Source organism: Lates calcarifer, linkage group LG11, assembly GCF_001640805.2.
Source record: "Lates calcarifer isolate ASB-BC8 linkage group LG11, TLL_Latcal_v3, whole genome shotgun sequence".
Taxonomy (NCBI): Eukaryota; Metazoa; Chordata; class Actinopteri; family Centropomidae; genus Lates; species Lates calcarifer.
In genome coordinates this window covers 16,842,548-16,859,350 of record NC_066843.1, presented here as the reverse complement: position 1 = coordinate 16,859,350, position 16,803 = coordinate 16,842,548, and the positions used below count along the sequence as shown (strand labels likewise).

The following is a 16,803-nucleotide window of genomic DNA, read 5'->3' as shown; positions in this document are numbered from 1 at the left end:
GTACGTGCGCGTACGTCACTTGCGAGACCGACGCACCACATAAATCTCGCAGTGATGGCTGCGCCGCCCGATGCGGAGAGTTTGGAGTCTCGTATCAGTGAGTATTTTAAACTTACTTTCCCGAGCCAGTGTTGCCTGGAGACCCGGACACTCACAAATCTTTATCCGCGAGTTCTTTTTAATGAAATGACAGCTTACCTCCAGCAGCGCGTGTCGTTGTAGAGGGGACTCGGACCCTGCCGTCACATCAAGGATGCTAACCCTAGCTCCGGAGCTGCTGTGCCTGGCAGCTGTCAACATACAACACAGCCAGGCGCAGCTTTAGCTTCACGGCTCGATAGCTCAACCGGGCAGTGACCGACAGTACACGGAGGGCTCCATTTTTAGTCTCAGCGGGAAGATTATAGTTATGGCAAAGCTATGGAAAGTTCGAGACGAGACAGTGACACAGTGCGACTACCGACTACAAGCTAGCTAACATTACACTCTGTTAGCACCTGCCCTGTGTATTTCTCTGCACGGTGACATGCTGGGATTATGTGGCAGACTTAATGAATTTTAAATCATGGAGCCACTCAGGAAGCCTGTAAGCCTTCGTTGACTTTCTTGCGTGCTTAGTTCGAGTTTTGTTTGTTTTAAACTTAGACATTTTTGACTCAACATCGCTACCTATAATAGAATAATATTTTGCCCATGAATAATGGAGCCCATTATTTTTTAGCCTAAAGAGGGGATCACAACATCTGAAATTAACATAAACAGAAAAATTGACCAATAAAAAAATAATATTAGCTGGCACAATAAATGAAGGAAGGGCATAATGTTTTTGTTGGAACTGGTGTATAAGTAATGGTCATTTTGGAGGTTGTAGTTTGTTTTTGAATCGCATTGAATTGTACAAGTAGAGGTGTTTCTAATGTTTTGTCTACCTTCGTTGAGTATAAGTAGACTGCGTTAGTTATAAATAAGTGTACCTAATAAAGTGAGCGTACACCTGAGTGTAGACCATAACTGAATAGGTAGAGAGGACCACTTTTCACATAGTGGAAGAAGTTAAATCAATAGAGAGATAAATACATTTCTGCAATACAAATTTTAACACCCAGAAATGTGTTAATCACTGTCAGAACACTACTGTAGCCAAAACCTCAGGCACATGTGTTCAAATATTGACTATACTGATATAATTTTAAATTTATTGATAAATTTTGAAGTAACAGTATCATCTTTTGTCTGACATCCCATATGCTAATATTTCAGACAAAGCCACAAACCCACTCAACAGAGACACAGACTGGAGCAGCATCCATGCCTTCTGTGACCAGCTCAACAATGATTTGGAGGGGTAAGAGCAGGCCTCAGGGCCAGGACATAGTTTGTACTTCATTCCTGGCTGTTGCTGATTCAAGTTTACATCCTCTGATTTTGGTTGTTTTCCCTGCTTAATTTAAACTGTACTGTGAAAATAACAAATATAAAGTCACACATGTATTTAGTACACTACCTGTATGTTACAGTTGAAGACGTGTAGTGTAGTGTAGTGTAGTACTGGGCAGCTGTGGCTCAGGAGGTAGAGCGGTTGCTCACCATCAGAAGGTCGGTGGTTCGATACCCCCTCGGGTCTGCATGCCAAAGTATCCTTGGGCAAGATACTGAACCCTGATTTGCCCTGATTCATACATACACATTCATACACGTTCATTGTGTGTGAATGTTTAGAACAAGTGTGGGTGAATGGGTGACCTCGGTGAAGCGCTTTGAGTGGTCGATAAGACTAGAAAAGCAGCCCATTTACCGTTTAGTGCCAAATGCAGATCATAAGTATACTAGGCCTGGGAAGATGTCTAAAAAAAGTCACCACAAAAGCGAGGTGTGGAAAATGACATCATTGTGTCTGTTTGGGAAATTAAACAACCCTGAGAGGAGGATTAAACTGAGTTAACTGTTATCACTGTTACTACGAAAACTCTGAGAACATGCATAGCAAATAATAAATTTGGATATTTTGCTCAGCATTAATTGTAGCACACTTTCTGTCCACTGCTGTGTGCAATGCTCTGGACATTCACTACTGTTTGTGACTTGTGTTGCAGACCTCAGCTGGCCACCAGGCTCCTGGCCCACAAGATCCAGTCTCCACAGGAGTGGGAGGCCATGCAGGCCCTGCTGGTGAGTTCAGATCTGAACTAGTATCAGTCAGTCAGAGTTAGCAGCCTCAGTAATGATGGTCCTGGTTTTTAGTGCAGTGTTTTAATGTGACATCAATTTTTTTTACTCTGTTAAGAGTAAGATTTTACAGGTTATATTTAAAATTGTTTGGCATGAAAGAATGAAATTTTAAATATGTTTTTGATACAATTTGATACTTTTAGAAGATATGCATGTAGGAGACTATGTTAAATATTCAGATGAGTCTGTATTGATCATCGTATTCTCAGGTGAATGCATTTCTGTAACAGAGAGAAACAGTCTGTCTGTCTAGATATGTATTAGTGTGTTATACCTGTCAAAGAACAGAACTGCTGATTTCAGATTTTTATTTAGACGTATATGTAATTGCATTTGTGTTTCATCACAAGGTTCTGGAGACATGTATGAAAAACTGTGGGAAAAGGTTTCACAGTGAAGTTGGCAAGTTCCGTTTTCTTAATGAACTCATCAAAGTAGTTTCTCCAAAGGTAAGACTTTTCAAGTGTCTCTCTGTGTGCTTGTATATTTCCCTGATAGTGTTTATTTTGTATACGCCTGTGTGTGTATGTGTGTATGTGTAAATCACAGTTGTTGTCCTTGATCCACCCCACACAGTACCTGGGCTCACGGTCACCAGAGCCAGTAAAAAAGAAGGTTTTGGAGTTGATCTATAGCTGGACTTTGGGGTTACCTGATGAGGCCAAGATCTCAGATGCCTATCAGATGCTGAAGAAACAAGGTGAGAGGCCGTCTGCCTTCAGATGAATGGAAACTGGAAAGTTGTTTTAAGGCTCTAAAGGTGCAGCCCAGGTTCATTCTTGAGATTACCTTGGATTACATTCCATACATGTTAATAAAGGCCATAGTGGCTAATTAATGCAATGATAAGTAATGATCACAAAACATTTAACTCTTTGTCTTGCTCATTGTTTCTGTAAATCAGGTATTATTAAACAAGACCCAGAGCTACCACCTGACAAACTACTGAACCTTCCTCCACCCAGACCCAAGAATGCCATTTTTGAGGATGAGGAGAAGTCAAAAGTAAGCATTAAAGATGTTTATTTTCATATAACTGTGATTATTTATCCTTTGCAGCATAAGGAAAAAAAATCTTTCTTACCCACTGTGCATTTTGTCTTTTGGTCATGATTGTGGTTGTCTCCCTTTTGGGATTTTTATATAGACTGTTCACTCATATTTCACCATATGAATATGGCTGTCTGCTTTGTCAGATGCTGTCTCGCCTGTTGAATAGCTCGCACCCTGAGGACTTGAAAGCTGCCAACAAACTCATCAAGGAAATGGTCCAAGAGGTAGAAAACCTCTTTCCTCTTCCTTCTTACTCTTTTTATAAATTGCACTTTTCTGTTACACATTAATGACACCACCACTTTTTAGTGCCACAGATATAGTCATCTGTGTGTGATTTTTAAGAGAAGGAGTAAAATATCAGAGTGCTGCACTCATGGCAGGAACATTAACTGAATGAGGAAATGGGTCGGCTGCCCTGGGGGGGTTTTGTGTGTCGCTGGCAGAGTGATTCAGCAGGAGTTCAGAGTGAATTTGTCCTGATTTAAGGGGTAATAGGAGCTGCTCTTTGCTCTTATCCCCAGACTTTTCTAATGGCCTCTCTCTGACCTTGCTGTACTTCGGCATTCATGCCTTTTGGTTATATTAGTTATTGCTATAGTGTGTTTCTGCAGCGTGGTTCATTAAAGATAATGTGTAATGTGCATGTATGTGTGGTCACACCCTGCTGCATGTGCCATTATTGAACTCTTACCTTTTTTTTAGGATCAAAGGCGAGCGGAGAAGGTGTCAAAGCGGGTTAACGCCATCCAGGAAGTGAAGGAGAGCGTCACTCTGCTGACTCAGCTTCTGCAGGACTATGACAGCACAGCTAGCAACCAGAGCAATGCTGAACTCATACAGGTGATCTGAGAGACAAACACTTTTAATCAGGAGGAGACTCAGACAGTTCAGACTGTAGCCTGAGCTGTAAATCTGAAACTTGATCACAAGCATTTAATTTTGGTGTGTGTGCTGTGTGGTCAGGACCTGTACCAGCGCTGCGAGAAAATGAGACCTACACTGTTCAGACTGGCAAGTGATACAGAGGACAACGACGAGGCTCTGGGTGAGTGTTACTTTAATTCATCTGACATTAAAAATACATAGTATTAACAACATAGTATCTAATAATAGAAAGCTGATCTCAGTATTAAACCTGCAGAAATCTTTGATATCCAATACTGCTGTTTTCCACTTTAAGTCTCAGTGCATTTTCATCTGTGTGAGGAAATTGTTTCATATTTATGAAGCCATAAACAACTACACTTAATAATTACAGTTGGCTTATTGGAAAATGTTTGTTTACATCTCTCCTTAAGAACATAGAGAAATTCAACATCTTTCTCTTTCTCTTGGACTCTGATCCACCAGTCTCTCTCTAACAGACAATCATTTTGACTGATGTCAACACTGAAAACAATAAGTTGCATTTACTCACATCTTTTCACAGCGGAGATCCTGCAGGCCAACGACAGCCTGACTCACGTCATTAACCTATACAAACAGCAAGTGAAGGGGGAGATTGTAAACGGCAACAATGCACTAAACTCACAGAAACAAACAGGTGAGTGAAGAATTGAGTGGATAGAAGGTACTTCATGGAATAGACTTAATGCAAAAATGTGTATTGATTGAGTAGTTCTTCTATTTTTTTTAAACTATACATATATAGAGTATTTCAGTGTTGAAATGAACTGGCTCAAATCCATTTCTCACAGCAGGAGGGACAGCACTGCTAGATCTGTCAGGATTGGATACGTCACCCCAGTCGCCTCCATCCTTCCCAGAATTTCCTACTCCAACAGACAGCCTCAACGCCCCCTCACAGGAGATGGGGATAAGTCTCCTTGACGACGAGCTCATGTCACTCGGTAACAGCATGTCAGACAACACACATCTTTTTTTATTTTGCCCATTTCTTAAATTAAGCATCACCTGAAGAGGCATTTTCATGACTACCTACTGAGGAACATAAGGAAATGTCTCATTTTAAATTGAAGTGAAAAACTTGTGGAAACATTCTGAAAGTGTGTTATAAGTCCGAAATAGCACTGCCGCTCTTTGTTCATCCCACAGGTTTAAGTGAAGGAACACACACCTCCAACCCTCACTCACAGCCTGAGGACTCCACAGCCTGGGACTCCTTCCAGGTAAGTGGAGGGAGAATTTAGTTTATATTATCACTGTGACAGTCCAGTGACAGTTTGTATGAATTACATAAATGTCACTTGTCAAACACACACAACTTAAAACAAATAATTCCTCTTTATACTACTCCAATATAATCAATGAAATGTTGGTACCACTGTCTTCCTCCAGTCCTCTGACAGCATAGACGCAGACATCCCCGCAGCACCCAGTCTCCTCCTGAGTCCAGACCCACCCTCCCACTCTCAGCCGCTCTCAGCGGGCTCCACCCCTGGAAACTCAGCCCTGGATGAGCTGGACCTGCTGGGGAAGACACTGCTGCAGCAGTCCCTGCCTCCAGAGGGCCTGCAGGTCAAATGGTATTAAACTAACACTATTCTAACACTGTCCCATGACTGCTTAAACTGTATGAAACAGCCTCAAGATATTTGTAAGTTCTTCTGCAGCTTTTAAAGGTATTTAAAAAGCTGTAGAGTAGCCTCTTGATGCCATTTTCCAAATAAGGGATAGAAGCAATGAAAAACAAAGTCTGATGTTGGTAAGAGTGATTTTTGAAATTGCCATACCTTTACACTGAACTACTCAAAATATTAAATGGTACAGTATTAAGCTCTTTTCAATTCGCTTCTTTGAAAAGGGCACAAGCACACAGAGATGAGTTCATCCTTCTGCTTTTAGGGACAAGCAACAGTCCAAACCAACTCTGAGAGATCTCCAGAGCAAGTCTGGGACCAACATTGCCCCAAACCCCATCCTAGCCTTTGCCTCTGATCATCCTGCGCCTCTTGTCAACTCTCAGCCCGGCCTTGGAGCAACGTTGCTGGATATGTCCCCCACTCACACAGAGACTCCTTCTGCTGAAATCGACCTGACTGATGTTTTTGTACCATTAGAATCCATTAAGCCCAGTAAGTAAACTGAGGTCACTTGATAGCTTTATGCCTCTGCTCACCTGTGGATTAATCAAATGCTATTCTCTCTCACCACCCTCTCTTTTCTTTCATTTTATAGGTAGTCTGTTACCTGTGACTGTGTTTGATGGACACAGTCTGCGGGTTCTCTTTCATTTTGCTCGCGACTCGCCTCCATCTCGTCCCGACGTGCTGGTGGTGATCATCTCCATGCTGTCCTCTGCCCCTGTCCCTGTCACCAACATAAACTTTGAAACGACAGCTCCAAAGGTTAGCAGTAAGAAAGTTAAAGGCTCCCACTGGATACAGTATGTTAGATCACACTAGCTGATTTTGATAAGAGCTTTAAATATAGGCAAGGTTCATGTTGTAAAGACATTATGGTTAAACCACTGCAACTGATTTACTGTCTCACTAAAGGAAAAAATGTTGCTTGTTTTCCATATACTGTAGTGTATGGCAGTGAAGCTGCAGCCCCCATCAGGAACAGAACTCCCAGCTTTTAACCCCATCCTCCCTCCTGCTGCTGTCACACAGATCCTGCTGCTGGCAAACCCAAACAAGGTAGGCCAAGATTTTACCTGTCTAGACAGAGGGGGTCTAAAGTTGCCAGTGGTTAAGTGAACTCTGGAAGTCACACATATTGTAATGGCTATGAAAAGTCTGTAGTTATCCCTGAGAAGTTGTTCTAATTTATGAGATTAGTACAGAGGTTGTCCATCTAGCCAAGGGTCTATGGAGGTTTAACCATCTACCTCTCCACCTCTCCTATCCCCTGTGTGTTTCTATGTGCTTTAGGAGAAAGTGCAGCTCCAGTACAGACTAACCTTCACCATGGGAGAGCAGGAGCACAGTGAGAGAGGCAGTTTAGAACAGTTTCCTTCTCCGGAGACATGGGGGAACCTATAGCATTTAAACACAACTACAACCAGACAGACTCTCTGCTTTCAGACTCAGCTTCCTTCTAAACAAACTCCCCAACTCAACACTCTGCATAAGCCTGTTTTCCTTTGTAATCACATTGTACTTTGTTTGATTGCTATTGTTTGTTTTCCTTGGATTACGCTCATGCTCAGTCAGTGTAATGTGTGTGTGCTTTTGCTCTAAATGAGTCATGTATGTCTAGGTCTAGTCTGCTTTATGTGGCTGCTTCAAAACAAACCTGCAACTGCTCCCCCAAAGTTGTTGCAGTCTTGTCATCTTTTTTAACAAACAGTGCTTTGAAGAAAGAAACAAATGTGTGGGTATTTGCTTTGGTGTGCTTGATTTTTTTCTTCTTCGTTTTTTTCCCCCTTCCCAGCTAAGGCACAAAGTCTATTTAAATCCATTATCAGTTGCGTTTACAGTCACCTCTGCATGCTCTGCCAACATGGGACACAGTTATTGCAAAATCCAGCACACTGGGGGGGGGGGGGGGCGTAAGCTTGACATAGACACAGCTCATCTTAGTTTGCAAAACAAAGCTATATGTAATCAACTTTTTGTGGCATCTGTTTTATTTTGTGATGAGTGTGAATGAGAGTCCACTTTTTGATTTGCACAGAGAATGATTTTTTTTTTATTGTAGTTTCCCTGTCTTTTCCTCATCTTCTGTAAAGAACAAAAAATACTGTAACATCAGAGTTGTGTATTATCTGCCATATGTGCCTATTTTGCAGTTCTAACATTTATTTAAGTTGTAGTGCATTTGGATGGATTTATTTTTCTCATCTGTTACATGTCAGTCATATTAAGTCTGCAGTTTGAGATACGCATCAGCTACATTATAACCATAAATTCTTAATATATTCAAAGCATTTTGAGTAGGACAAAGGTTAAATTTTGATAATTATTTTCTTTAGCTTGTGATTTAAATTAATATTTTAGCATTTATTGGGTAAAACTATCAAAAACTTGAGCATATGCAAACTGAGCTGCACACAGGTGCCCTTGAGCACAGTGTCTGTCTCAAACATGTCCAACTTGTTTCTACAGTCTGCGATGCATGTCAGCCACGCTCAACACTTCCTCCTCCCCACAGGCTCTCAATCACATTCCACTGCACCAATCTCCAATACGACTGCTTTGTAAATACCAATGATGGCAGTTCTGTTGTGTACATTTGACTTGTGCAATGTGCAAGAGCATAACACTGGTAAAATATTACAAATGGGTAATAAAGTTTTTTCTTGGTGATCTGAAGGCATTTTCATTTGTGTTGTAGGCAACAGTTTCTACTCTTGCCACCCAAAAAACTCCAATACAATACCTACAGCTATGATCCACCTCCACCACTACATAGTGTCAAGGATTTACACAATGCTACATAATGATAGATTGAAGAGCTTTATTAAACATGAAAAACAAACTGTAAAAAGGGACGTACTATTAGCTAGGAAAATCTCAATTATCACTGCAGACTTGACCATACTGGTGATTAAGTGAATAAGGTAACCTATGGTAGGTTAGGTAGGATATTTGTTAGTACACAAACTTAGAAAATGTGAGAGAAAAGCTCATTTACATGCATGTGACTTGAACTAGTGCCACAGCTACACAAAGCCCCTGAAGAGTTGCCTCTATCAGGCCTAAAATAATATCTGTGTCATGAAATCATCAAGATAAAGTTCAAAGAAAAAGTTCAAAATAAGGGGGAAAATAATGAACCCTTTCACTCAGGATACATCAGAATCCCCGTGTTTTCTTCAGTAACTAAAACTGATCTTGCAGCTTACAATGTTTCAAACCCAGAAATAAAGATATTGAACCTAAAACAGAAACAAGCTTATATACAGAGAAGAATTAACTTTAGCACCTACCTTTGATACACCTAAAGGGAAAATCAGATACTCTATAAATCCTCTGTAGCAGCTCACATAAAGAGGCTCACAATACAAAAACAGCATGTTTGTATCAAAAAGATTTTTTTTTCCCAACAATCAAATGTATTCAAGTGACACAGACAAGCTTCTGTCAAACTAAACAATTTGACTTTAAAGAAAAAGTCAAAACCAAAAAGTGTTGACCACATAATTAACAACCGAGGAACCAGTCCAAATGTTTTAAAGCTGTGTTGATGCAGAAGAGGGAATTTTAACACACAGTGCACTGCCATGTGGGAACCAAAACAAGCTTATAACTGGAATGTTGATGTTATAGTAGACAAATGTCAAGGACTAATCCGTGCTATCAAGACATTTCTGACTGATTTTGAAACTGTCCCTGTGAATGCCTGTAGTGTGTGTAATGCTGTGTGTGACTGTGGTGGTCAGATTACATTACTTTCTCCCTGAGGGAGGAGGCGGTGGTGGAGGAGCAAACTGGAATGGTGAGTGCCCCATCAGGCCCATCATGGGCTGTGGAGGGTTGAACTGCTGTGCCATCAGAGGCTGGGGAACTGACGACGGAGGTGGGGCCTGCACCACTCCACCGCTCCCCGAACCAGAGGTGCCCCTGGAGGTGCTGTACTGGCCACCGCCACTGCTGCTGTTGTTATTCTGGTACTGGTCGTATGAATTGGAGCTGGAGCCATAGCTGCGCCCTCCGTCTCTGTTGCTGCGATCTCTGTATGAGGAGGAAGAGGAGGAGGAGCGGTCCCCATCCCGGCTGCTTCCACTGCGGCTATCGCGGCTGTCACGACTGTAGTTGCCGCTGCGGCTGTCCTTGGAGCTGCCGCTGCCGCCCACAGAACGCATTCGCCGATCACACTCGTCCTGGTACATGAGGTTGGGATTGTTGGAATTGGAGCCGCCACGGAAACGAGGGCGGCCACCTGAAAAAGAGAGGGAGGACAAACAGAAAAGGAGGGTGAAATTCCTGCTAATTGGCCCATTCAGATAAACAAGTGCTTGTTTATGGGATAAAGCTCTAGTTCTAAGTTCTTATCTTTCACAATAACATCATATCAGAGACATTAGGACAAATATCAGATTATCCTTTTGCAGAGTCAAAACTGATTCCTCAGTAATCTAATCCAGCAGGACGCGTCCCTCACCTCCTCCGCCTCCTCCACGTCCAGTGTCAACCAGCTGCAGCAGTTTGGGATTGATGGCCTGTCGGGCCTCCTCCAGCACCCGGATCAGCTCGCGGGCCTGCCGGAGGTTCCCCGGAGTGAAGAAGGTGTAGGCGGTGCCTTTGTTGGTGCTGCGGGCCGTACGGCCGATGCGATGGATGTAGTCCTCTGATGAGTTGGGGTAATCATAATTGATGACAAACTTGACATCCTCCACATCTTGACATTTGGGGTTGAGAAGAGGTGGTGTGATGGGATCAGTTACAGGGATGGAAAAGATAAAAACAGAAGTCAGAACAAAACTAACACAGGTTGAGAAGTGAATCAATCAATTTTTACCCCATTCATCAATTTTAAGTTTTGTGCTTTAGAAACTGGGAACATTCAGACAGACAATACCTGCAAGACACCCATCATCCTCTGAAAGCATCACTTACCTGTCAAGTGGGCAACTATTTGTAAAATATACAATTAGAAAATGAATTTACTTACCACGCCAATTACAAAACAGGGCTCAATAATCTAATATAATAGTTAAGTACATGTGCACATGCAAATAGGTTACGTGCAGCCAAAGCTACAGATCAACTGAGGTAAGAGATGAAAGAGTTACAGTGGTTTGCTGAAGAATTTAGACAATATTAAGTGAAATTTAAAAAGGGAGAAACTAATTGTGAGAAGCAAGTGACCCTAAACAAACCTCAACAGGTGATTCTCGTGTAAAAGACAGATTCAGCAGTCTAAAGTGATCGCTGATTAATGGTTTAAGTAGAAGAATCAACTGAGAAAGTTAATTTCTTTTAGGAAAAAAAAATCTGCTCCAAACAAGTTAGAGGTCTGTTTCTCATTACAGTTGACAAAGGGCTCAGAAAACACTGCTGATTGCAGAAAAACAAGTCTTGTTTTGGAAGCATAAACAATGAAGGTTGGCAGAGGAGAAAATGGGGAAGGAGGGGTGAGGTACAGTACTTACCCTGTATCAGAGATTTAGTGATGACTTACAAAGTTACCCCTCTGCCCCCCGCCCCCCATCACCAGTCCTGGGAGGTCTGCAGGGGTAGGAGGAGAGCGCACAGGACAAAAGGCGTCCTTCTCCCACCTCACCACTCCTCAACACTCCCAAAGCTGGAAACTGTCTGGGTCAGAGGTCCCAGCTGGACCATGCTGGGATGCTGTTCTACTCTAGTCTTATTTGTGCCTCTTCGTGCCCCCCCCCAGCCTTTTAATGGGCTAGAGCCAGTACTGCTGGGTTATGCCGCTGATAGTACAAAGTGATGGGTGCAGAGGCCTTTTCTGATTGTTTCAAACCTCAGGAATCTTAAATCCTTTTTGGAGACTTGACTCTGCCATTTCTAACATTAGTGGGTGGCAGTGACAAGTCATAGTCAAGATGTGGGGCGGTGGAGTGGCAGACTTTCTTATAGGTTTTTACAGTCTTTGTTTGGTTCGCCTTGATCCAAATGCCTCCCAGGTCACTTCCAAAGGCAGTGATATCATAGAGCCCAGCTTTTCAAGTTTAGTAACAAGAAACAGACACTAAGGAGAAGACGTGTGGAAGTTTTCTGTCAGATGGATTTGAGAGTGGGCTCTGCTAGGGAATTTGAGTTCTGACAGCTTCTACTAGTCCTTACGGGGGAGGTTTAGCAAGTCATCAAGAGCTGGTGAGTTATTTACAGACCTAACTGGTGGTCTGGTATGATGTATAAAAAGAAAAATTGAAAGGAGGACACACAGTGGATTTGGGGATAGGGGGGCAAAGGGATAAAAAGGACAGGGGTCAGAAATGGTCTAAAGAAAACAACAAGAAGATAACTAGTGAGTACGAGATGGGAGGTGGGAGGGGAAGGCTGGTGGAAAGAGGAAGAGATGAATGAGAGAAAGAAGAAAACATTGAGTAAAAGAGGGAGAGGGGTGATGACCAGGATAGAAAATGACATCAGGGAAAAGAAAGAAATGATGTGTGAGGCAGAGAAACAGAGAGAGTGAAAGAAAGGACAGAAAGGAACAGGAGTGAAAGAGAGAAGGAAATCGATTATAGAGAGGTGGCTCCTCCAGGCCAGGACTCCTGCCAGCCAGGACCAGACATGACGTCCGCAGAGGGAGAGGCCGGCCGGCACAGCCAGTGGTGGGGGGTGTCAGGGGCTGGCATCAGGGGGCAGTTCAGAGGGGAGCCTCCAGCATAGCCGTCCATGCCCGGCTTTGGCTGCTTTCCACCCTCACTTCCTGGCAGTTGTCTGTTTCTCTGTCTTCTGGTAACACACCACTGTATCTCAGCTTCACAAACTTAAGTCATCTACTTAGGTGTAATATCTGCAGGACTAATTTAGGATTAAAAATTTTGTTGTCCAAAGTTTGGTATTGGGAATGGAACTGTATCTCCTCATGGACTGTGAAGCAAAGTTTTCTTAATCCATATCCCATCAGAATAAATACAGATATTGAAAAAAGTCACTGGGTGAATCTGAGTTAATCTAATCAGGAAATGGTGTGGTGTGTCACTGTGATGATGGCATGGCCAAGGGTGAGCCCACCCTCCTCCACAACCCCCTCTTCGCCCTCTCACCTGACAGCCGCCCCCCGACCCTAGGATCAAATTTGGAAGCCCAGCAGCATCCCGCGCTTGACGCCCCCCCTCCCCTGTCGCCCAGGGAGCGAGTGTCCTGGAAGGGGGGAGAGTTTTGTTTGTGGGCTCTGTTCTAGGTTTTCAGCAGAGATGGCTGTGTCTGGGACTGATTAATCAGGCCGTCTCTCTCCCCAAGTCAGCTTTCGATTTGTCATGCCTAGGTCCGGCTGCAGGCTCCCAAGGGCCTGTGTGCTTCTAGTTGCCGGAAGAGAGACTTGGAAACAAAAAAACAAACAAAAACAAAATGAAAAGAAAACAAATGAACATAGAATTAGGTTAAAGGTCGATTGCCATCCTGTAAGGGGCTACTTCACTAGACTCACCCCTTACATCTTCACACTTCATTCAACATCATTCCTATGTTCAGTGTTTCTCAGTGTTATTCAATAGAGCAAAGTGGCTTAAATCAGGAAATCCTGCTTCAAATATGATATACTTCTTAGATATGCCCTTTATCTGAGAAGCATCATATATTATTTGAAAGAAAAGTAAATCTGTATGTGTTTGTGTTTGACTTTGACTTTTTGTAACTACACTGTAGATAAACATGCAGTGAAAAGCCTGATTATTATACCGGTCACTGTTAATATTATTCTACATATTAATTGGTAAAAAATCCTGTATGTGTACCCTATGAGTGTGTGGTTAAACTGAGAAAATGATCTGCTTTGCACTTGAGCACACAGGACATACCCAAACCACGTGAGGCCACGTCAGTAGCGATGAGGATGGGAGCTTTGCCGCTACGGAACTCTGCAACATGAGACAAAGACTAGATGATCGAGAGCAAAGAGAAAACATTAAAGGAAAGATACTGTAAGTTACTCTCATTCAACTGTCAGTGTGTTTGTTGTACCTGACAACACCCAGTCTCTCTCTGGCTGACTCTTGTCACCATGAATACACATCGCTGGCCACCTAGAAAAACAAGACTAGGTCAAACCTTGTAAATGGCTGCTGTATGGTCAGTGTGTGAAATTGAGAACATAGTCGAGAACTGTGGTGTAATCGCAGGGAACAACAACTTTCACTGGAAAGAAGGTAAAGCCTGCTCATAAAGTCGCTAAACGTCGCCCCCCTGATAACATTACAGAAACTGTTCATGACTACATTTTGAAAGACCAGTGGTGTGACTCAGTCAGTCACAGTCACCTAGGGCTGGCTGACTGTTGTGGTCCAGCTAAGAATCAGCAACCAGTAGATACGACCATATTGTTTTAACCAGTTAACATCTGATCTACTTTGAGCATATTCAGTTTACTCACACCAGCTACATGTACTCACCCATCACGTCTCATTCTGCGTGTGAGGTCGTCACATCGTTTCTTGGTCTCCACAAAGATGATGGTCTTGTTCTCTTTCTCAGCCATAATCTCCTCCATCAACTGGATCAACCTGAGCAAAGAAGACATCAAGTAAATAGTGTGTACATAGTAATTACAAGTTATACATGTAGATGTCTGCCTCACTTATCACTTCAAAAATATGGGCTACAATCACTAAATTAAGGATACAGATGAGCTGGAAAGATTTATAATGAACAGATCAAGAAGAAGGAAAATAAATTAACGGCCCTAAACTACACAAGCCAGTCAAAATGTAGTTAACCAAGGCAGGAAAACAATGATCTGCTATGTGACCAGCCTCTTACTTGTGATCCTTCTCACTTTCCATACAGACATCAACTATCTGAAGGATGTTGTGGTTGGCGCTGAGTTCCAATGCTCCAACATTGATTTGGACATAGTCCTTCAGGAAGTCTTCTGCCAGCTGGCGAACCTCTTTAGGCCAGGTAGCGCTCCACATCAGAGTCTGTCTGTCAGGCTGGGCAAAGAGCACATTAAATAAACAATAAGTAATGACAGACACTAAAACATATTAAACCATAATGCAAACTATCAAAGCAGGAATTTCTAGATCCCCATATTAGCTTTACCCTAATCTGGTCCACAATTTTGCGAATCTGTGGTTCAAAACCCATGTCCAGCATGCGGTCAGCTTCATCTAGAACTAGGTATGTGCAGCGCCGCAGATTGGTCTTTCCAGCCTCAAGGAAGTCAATCAAACGACCGGGTGTGGCAATGCAGATCTCAACACCTGGGGGAGATAAACTGAATAATTAGTTATGTGATACTAAACAGCGTCAGAATGTTAACCGAAACAGTAAACACCCCTCACCTCTCTCCAGGTCTCGGATTTGTGGTCCTTTGGGAGCACCCCCATACACACAAGTGCTTTTGATGCGGGATGACTTTCCGTAGTCGTATGCCACCTGCTGGACCTGCTGCGCCAGTTCTCTTGTTGGGGCCAGAACCAAGCACTACAGTGCACACGTATAATGCCATAACAATCCACTGTTTATAATATTAGACACTTAAATGTTGTATCACTTTTAATATCATTAATGTAAAGTCTGATATCTCAAAGCAGAATACTCATTGTATCCCTTCACGCACAATGGGTCCATCTCCACGCTCCAAGTAGGGCTGATGATTGATGTGCACAATTGCAGGAAGGAGATACTGAAGAAAAAAAAAAGAGAGCTATCAGTAGATGTTGCTTCTATGCAATTCACCACTATATTATGTATATATTTTTGCAAGTACCAGAGTAGAGGAAAAGTATGCATCTCACCGATAAAGTCTTGCCAGAGCCAGTCTGAGCTATGCCCACCATGTCTCTCCCACTGAGGGCCAGGGGGAAACCTTGTGCCTGGATAGCTGTCGGCTCCTTGAAGTTCTGCTGCATCAGTACGTCCATTACATATTCTAGATGGAGAGGCAAGAAAACACATCCTCTGGTCATTCCTGTGAGCCGCCATAGTATTTTGTGTAGTTGCTGTTGTGGCAGTATATTTGACAACTGCACTGTAGCATCTTCAGCTATCCATGTATGTATGTGTATGCTTACGGGGAAACTGTGCCTGATGGAAGTTGGTGACAGGCTTGGGGCAGCCTGAACCTCGAACTGTGATTTCCTTCTTCCTGCGATACTCCTCAATATCATACTGGAAGTACAAGACAACAAACCAGTGTGTGAAACCTCGACAAATCAGAGCAGTGTTACAGAGGTGAAAAGATTTGCATTATCTAGCATAAGAGGATCAGGCTGTTATGCTACATGAATACCTGGCTCATTCGCTGCACTTCAGGGTGTTCGCTATAGAAGTTCTTCTCAAATTTAGGCAGCTCATCCAGGTCCCATCTTTTCTTTCGTAAGCGGTCCCCGGGGTTCCCAAACTTTTTACCCTGTGGTGGGCCACCTCTGCTGGACCCGAAACGAGGGCTGCTGCAAAATAGTAACGGGACACACCTTATTTAACTAGCTTTACGGCACCTTCCTGGGTTATATTATTCATATTATTACTGTTAATCGCAACAAACGCATTAAAACATTACATACTGAAAACATCCAGTTTGCGCTAACATTAGCTCGCATGCTAATTGACTGTGTTGGCTTACCCTCTGTCACGGCCACGGTCTCGGTCTCTGTCTCCATACGAACCTCTCATTTTGAGGACACAAGCTCTACCAAGCGATAGGGCACCTGTTTAATGTCACTGTTAGATCAGTGGACCTTTTTTTCTCCAAGAAGTTACCCGGTTTTCGCTTTTTCGGGCCTTGCTTGGATAAGTAAGCTAACTATATCCGACGCGCCCTCTGTTTCAGCCAAATACCGACGTTAACTTGAAAAACGGAGCGAATGAAGAAATTGTTGTTTTCTAGCAGACTTGTTTAAAACATCAAATATCGCACTGAGACATGTTTTGGTGTAATGAATTTAAACTTCAGCTCAACTAACACAGAAACAAGGCGCTGCAGAGAGCATCACTATGTTGTTGTTAGCCTAGCGCTCAGCCGGCGACC

The 16,803-nt window shown here is 42.9% G+C and overlaps 2 protein-coding genes across 3 annotated transcripts; one reads left to right on the top strand and one right to left on the bottom strand.

Annotated features, from left to right (window-relative positions):
- Positions 1–8,504, top strand: gga1 (golgi-associated, gamma adaptin ear containing, ARF binding protein 1). 2 transcript variants are annotated; one of them, XM_018667638.2, is made up of 17 exons: positions 1–97; positions 1,261–1,345; positions 2,094–2,169; positions 2,580–2,678; positions 2,806–2,929; positions 3,134–3,234; positions 3,426–3,506; positions 3,988–4,125; positions 4,249–4,330; positions 4,715–4,828; positions 4,986–5,135; positions 5,341–5,414; positions 5,584–5,771; positions 6,091–6,320; positions 6,424–6,593; positions 6,777–6,887; positions 7,122–8,504. In XM_018667638.2, the coding sequence occupies exons 1-17, from the start codon at positions 55–57 to the stop codon at positions 7,230–7,232; spliced, it is 1,977 nt and encodes a 658-aa protein (XP_018523154.1). In that variant the 5' UTR covers positions 1–54; the 3' UTR covers positions 7,233–8,504. The 2 variants fall into 2 exon arrangements, with proteins under 2 accessions (XP_018523154.1, XP_018523153.1); XM_018667637.2 differs by having other exon boundaries at positions 2–97; positions 4,983–5,135.
- Positions 8,505–8,632: 128 nt separating this feature from the next.
- On the bottom strand, positions 8,633–16,799 carry LOC108877563 (probable ATP-dependent RNA helicase DDX17). The gene is made up of 13 exons (XM_018667639.2): positions 16,399–16,799; positions 16,066–16,225; positions 15,848–15,944; positions 15,572–15,705; positions 15,394–15,459; positions 15,116–15,257; positions 14,874–15,034; positions 14,589–14,761; positions 14,222–14,332; positions 13,794–13,855; positions 13,631–13,690; positions 10,297–10,533; positions 8,633–10,074 (listed from the first exon to the last, which is right to left on the bottom strand). The coding sequence occupies exons 1-13, from the start codon at positions 16,446–16,448 to the stop codon at positions 9,581–9,583; spliced, it is 1,947 nt and encodes a 648-aa protein (XP_018523155.1). The 5' UTR covers positions 16,449–16,799; the 3' UTR covers positions 8,633–9,580.
- Positions 16,800–16,803: the final 4 nt, after the last annotated feature.